General features: G+C 39.9%; 1 protein-coding gene across 1 annotated transcript; it reads left to right on the top strand.

The window, feature by feature from the left end:
- The first annotated feature begins 310 nt into the window (after window positions 1-310).
- LOC127623326 (transcription factor Maf-like) lies at window positions 311-3,280 on the top strand. The gene has a single exon (XM_052097739.1). It carries the CDS (start codon window positions 640-642, stop codon window positions 1,645-1,647), a length of 1,008 nt encoding a protein of 335 aa, XP_051953699.1. The 5' UTR covers window positions 311-639; the 3' UTR covers window positions 1,648-3,280.
- The last annotated feature ends 2,720 nt before the right edge of the window (window positions 3,281-6,000 follow it).

Below are 6,000 nucleotides of genomic sequence, written 5' to 3'. Positions count from 1 at the left end.
AGAACTGTCAATCAACGCAAAAGGAAAGCTTTCAGTGAGAAAGAAAAAACTGACGACTAGTAAAAAGTGACTTGGTTTAACATTTTGAAAACCAGTTCGAAAGAGTTAAACGTTCGCCCTCCTTCTAATTGAACTCTTTCCTCCTGCCTTGTCAAAATGACAGTCAGCTGACGAGAAAAGTTTAGCTTTCAGAACTCGTATGTTAATGAGCCACGCGATCCGGCCAGCCCATTGGCCCGTTCCGCCTGTGACGCCAGGGCAGCTATAAAACTCACCAGTGCTTTTAAACTCCACTGTAGTGTGTCGAGTTTTAAAGCAGTCTCGCTGTGTCAGCAGCATTTAGCGCACTTCTTTCACGTTACACTCACCCGTTTGACCACGATGCCATCCGCTCTCGAGGAGTCACCAAAGTGTTAAATGTTTGAAACAAAAAGCCGCCGAAATTCTCCTGAGCGAACAAGGCAGGAAAAAGAGATCCGATGTACCAAGGAGAGCTCCTAACCCGGAGTTAGAATTTATTTGTGAGAAAAGCATTTCAACCCAATCTTCAAGCTGGCTCACTGTCTCCCGACCCAGCCCGCTTTGACAGCTGTCCCGCTCTGGAGGACCGTCAACAGCAGCAGCAGCAGTAGCAAGAGGATGGCATCAGAGCTGGCACTGAACAGCTCCGACCTGCCCACCAGTCCGCTGGCCATGGAATATGTTAATGACTTCGATCTGATGAAGTTTGAGGTGAAGAAAGAGCCACTGGAGCCCGATCGCAATATCAGCCTGTGCAGCCGCCTGATCGCCGGGGGCTCCCTTTCTTCCACCCCGATGAGCACGCCTTGCAGTTCGGTTCCCCCCTCGCCCAGCTTCTCGGCGCCCAGTCCGGGCTCCGGGAGCAGCGAGCAGAAGGCGCACCTGGAGGACTTTTACTGGATGACGGGCTACCAGCAGCAGCATCAGCTCAACCCGGAGGCGCTGGGATTCAGCCCCGAGGACGCGGTGGAGGCGCTCATCAACAGCACGCACCAGCTGCAGAGCTTCGACGGATATGCGCGAGGGCAGCAGTACGGCGGAGCGGCCGGCGCGGGAAGCGCGATGGCCGGGGAGGAGATGGGCTCCGCTGCCGCGGTGGTGTCCGCAGTCATCGCCGCCGCCGCGGCGCAGAACGGTGCGCCTCACCACCACCACCATCACAGCCACCACCACCCGCACAGCCACCAGCAGCACCACACTCCCGGGGTCCAGTCGAACGGCGGCGCTTCCGGCAGCAGCAGCAGCCACCACCACCACCACCACCAGCACCTGGACGACCGCTTCTCGGACGAGCAGCTGGTCACCATGTCCGTGCGCGAGCTTAACCGCCATCTGCGCGGCGTCAGCAAAGAGGAGGTGATCCGCCTCAAGCAGAAGAGGAGAACCCTCAAAAACAGAGGCTATGCCCAGTCGTGTCGGTACAAGAGGGTCCAGCAAAGGCACGTATTGGAGGACGAGAAGAGCCAGCTCATGCAGCAGGTGGACCACCTCAAGCAGGAGATCTCCAGACTGGTGCGCGAGAGAGACGCGTACAAAGAGAAGTACGAGAAGCTCGTGAGCAGCGGCTTCCGAGAAAACTCGTCGAGCAGCGACAACAATCCGTCGTCCCCGGAGTTTTTCATGTGAGTTGCCCTACACAAAATGCATAGAAAAGATCGATAAAGCTAAACAAGTTTTTTTTTTTTTTTAAGTCAACTTTAGTTTTCGTTGTAATGAGAAGTTTTGAGACTTTGAGAGTTTTTTTTTTTTGTTGTTGTTGCCTCAGTTATATTTTATATTGAACTCTTCATCTGTTTTGCTTCATGGTTTTTTTTTTCTTTCCAAAAAAAAAAAAAAAAGAAAAAAAAAGAAAGTTTGCTTTTTTCCCTCCACCTTTTTTTTATTATTATTATTTGTATTTTATTAAATTTTTTTATTCTTTTTTTTCAAAGACAGATGATTTTTTTTTTTTTTTTGGTCATTTCCCCCACCATGTTCATCTCATGCTTGCTTGTTTTGTGACTTTACTGCTATAGACATTATCACTATATACAGAGACATTATATTGATGTGCCTGCATGCTGGACATGTATGGTCTTTTTTTTCTCCATTATTTTTTACACCTCTTCCTTTTTTTATGCGCTGGAAAATGAACTTCTACTTGGAAATGAACTTCTACTCCGCATGGCATTCATACATTACTTTCATTTCCCAAATCACTTTTTTTGAATACGGACTAAAAAAGTGACAGGAGCATCATATCACCATCCTCCCCTGTAGAAAAGCTTGATCCATACATTTATGCACTGTTCAGAACCAACCGGAAGAACAAGGACCTGGTTTCTAAAAGGAATTCTCCCTATGGGACTTAAACAGTGTTGTTGCTAAAAGCAGTTTTGTGTATTTAATGTCAAACTTGTGCATTTTGATGACTCTGGAATGAACCACATTTTTTCTTTTTTCTTTGTGCATCATGTAAGAACAGTCGAAGGTAGCCCACGCCACAGGTCGATGCTGTCAAAGAAGGGTGACTTTGAGATTAGATGTAGGATTTCTGTCCCAAATTGTTGCCTGCTCATGGTGGTAGATATTTGGGAAGGCTCCAAGTTTGCATTCAGCTGGATTTTTATAATGCGGAACTGGAGAGCTTTATGCAGCATAAGTTTGCAATGAAAACAGCAGTTCCTGTTGTAGCCTATGCCACTCACTGTATTTTAAAACCAAAGTATTAAACGTGGTGTCCGCATGCATTCAGAAGAAAAAAAAAACATCTGCCCTATTTGGAATGAGTTGCATTAAATGTAGCTTGAATCATATATCACACAGTGGAATTTATCTAGAACGCTAATTTAAAAGCACCCGTCATGGCTTTGCTGAAACTAAAGGAAATGATCTTATTTAGATTATATATATATATAAAATCTAAATAAGATCATATATATATATGTATGTATATTGTCAAGCAGGACTCGATTCTTTCTTTCTTTCTTTCTTTGACTTTTATTAATATATTCATTATTTGCAAGGCAATAATATAGTAATACATATTAAAATGTCTTGACATTGTTTTATGGTCAGGGATTGACACCCTGCTTGTATAAATTCAGGATAAACCGCTCCTCAATAAATTCTCTAAACTATGTTAATTAAAACTTTTTTTCATATATATATATAAATATATTTTGCTGTGCAAAATGATGTCACCCACTAACCATATGTGATGTTCATATGTGCTTATTTTCATTTCATACAACTATATGATATGCAATAAAATGCAATTTGGGCCTCTTAAAAGTCTGTTTTCTCTGGATGTGCTTTGTTAAAGTTCTGTCAGTTAGTTACTGAGTGATCACTAGTTGTTTTAACCATAACTGAATCAGTGGCTTGATTTCATTAGCTTCATCCAGCGCATGCATTGGTGTCTCAAAAATAGCGTGAATAATGTAGTTGATTCACGTGAAGAACAAGCAAAACTCTGCAGTTGTTTGATTTAAACGATTTATTAAACGAGCTAATTATATCAAGCTCCACAACACACTCTCTCTTAAACTCAATGCATCCTCTAAAACAATTACCACAAGATCACGCATCATGCTCGATAAAGCATTTGAAATAATGCATTTTATGGCATGCGACACTTGAACACTCCTAAGTTCAACCGCATGCCACTCCGCTGGACTTTGCTTTATGTCTAGACAAAGGTTATAGCACCACCATAGGTGTCACCTTGTCTCCTTTTATTTGTTTAAGCAGTAAATGACTTGCAATATCAACCAAAAGTATCCCTTATAACCAGGCGCAGGCCACGTGCATGTTCCTGTAAATGTGCAGGGAGGTGTGAACATTTTAGAGAACTTCACGCTCAAGAACAGCTGTTTGTTTAGGTGGTCAAGTTTCAACATGACCCAGTCATTTAACTCGAAATGTAATGGCTGTAGCATGGATATCAGAGAACAGCTGTGTGTATGAAGCATGCATGTTTATATGAGGGCGAGCGTGGGTGCATGAGAATATATAATGTGTGAGTGCTGGACATGGCACTTTTGTGTGTGTCCACTCAAAATAGGCATTTTGGTTTGTTCGTCCATGCAATCTGTGTGGTGTTGTTTTTATAAACAGTATACTTGTCCACTGCCGCTCTTTACACTGCTACTGTAGTTGTACTATGAGACCACTGGTTCAGTGCTGTTCTTAATATGCACAGCATTTACATTGGCATACTGCAGCATTAAATAACCTTGTAAACACACACACGTACCCACATAAACTTTATAATAATTATGTGGATAATGTATTTCTAAATCATACATTTCTACTATAATTCACTGTTGTTCCTACATTGTTAATATATTAAAAGAGTATATACACAAATGATGTTATTTATTGATATTTTCTGTAGCAAACAGTTTATTATTATTTAATAAGTTCACATATAAGCAGTTTAATATAGGTTTTGTCATCGTTAGTAAACATCTTATTAACTAATATATTTCCTATGATGCAAATCAGTGATAAAGAAGTGTCTATGAGAACATTAAAAGGTAAAAGGTCATTATTAATAAAGAAATGATTTATAGATTTGCATATGCAATGAATTGGACATACAGTATATTAATGCTTTATTAATGTGTTTATAACTTACTATTAAAGCAGGTAATGCTTAATATAGGTTATACTAAAACATTGAGCAACTGCTAGCTAATTATTTTCCATATTTAAAAAGATCTATATTTGCCTAATTAAACATGTATTAATGATCAATTAACTATAAATTAATGCTTTACAAATACTTTATAACGTGTAGTTATTTTAAAGTGTTAGTAATAAGTAAATACAAATGTAAAAGCACAGAAAGAAAATGTTAAAGCCATATGTTGCACAGCTCTCTGGAATACTTGTAATATTTGGTCAGTTGTGGCATGCTGTGGTCAATCATTTTTGTACAATCATCACTACGCTGTAATGTAAAGTAGTGTTCGTGGACTTTTAGCTTAAAATGTAAATGCATGTATAAAGGAAAGTGTATCTTACTTTAGGTCTTGCAACCATTTTAATAAGATTTGTATGTTTATTTTAACCATCTTTATGGTACACCATACTTTATGATACCGCCGGGTACAAAAATGTATGTACTGTTTTTTTGTGGTTTTTTTTTCCTACTTAAAACGGAATATTGAAACATAATTAATATCAACTTTTGAAAAAAAAAAAAAATTATTTGGAAGACTTTAGTATTTTGTTGCCACAATGCAACATTGTACTGTAATGAGGGAAAATTGAAAGAACGTGAACGAGGAAAACACTGCTTTACAGTGAAGGGGAATGCCAGGCTGCATACACTGAATAACTGTAAGAATCTCACGAGAAGTTCACTTTTATAGACTGATCTTATGAGATCTGTTTTTAGATGCGCCGCTGTGTGTTATAGACATGGCTCTGTTGTCCAGAGATCTGGAGGAGGAGAGAGAGTATAGCTGCAGAGCTGAAATGATTTTCTTGATGATTAATCACTCAGAAAGGGGCCGGTGTGTGCAGTGCAAAAATTATAAATCATGAATCTGGATGGCTGCAGCTGTGCTCAGACTGGACTTTTAGCATGCATGTGAAAAATGCAGTTTATGACAAATCTCTCTCTCTCTCTCTCTCTCTCTCTCTCTCAAACTAGAGGAAACTGCTCAGTTTTACTGCTTTGAGTTGGCAGGAGCCTACAGAACACTTCCCTTTAAATTATGTGTGCACAGAATTGTTAATCCTTATTTCTTTGAGTTCATGTAAGATTTTGGAGCTTTAGGAAGCTGATAACATGCCACTGTTAAAATATATCATCATTCTTATAACAAAGTCTTTGTTTTTATCCATTTCATTTCTCACATACATTTATATCACTTCTACTCAATTTTACACGTTTTCAGAACTTTAACTGAAGACTTCCCTTTGTTAAGCATTTATAAAGGGGCTCATTAATGACAAACAATTCATTTACAAATGCATTATAAGTCA

The sequence above is a fragment of the Xyrauchen texanus genome, chromosome 29 (assembly GCF_025860055.1).
Source record: "Xyrauchen texanus isolate HMW12.3.18 chromosome 29, RBS_HiC_50CHRs, whole genome shotgun sequence".
NCBI lineage: Eukaryota > Metazoa > Chordata > Actinopteri > Cypriniformes > Catostomidae > Xyrauchen > Xyrauchen texanus.
Note: the sequence above shows the minus strand (reverse complement) of the source record. Positions and strands in the feature narration are given on the sequence as shown.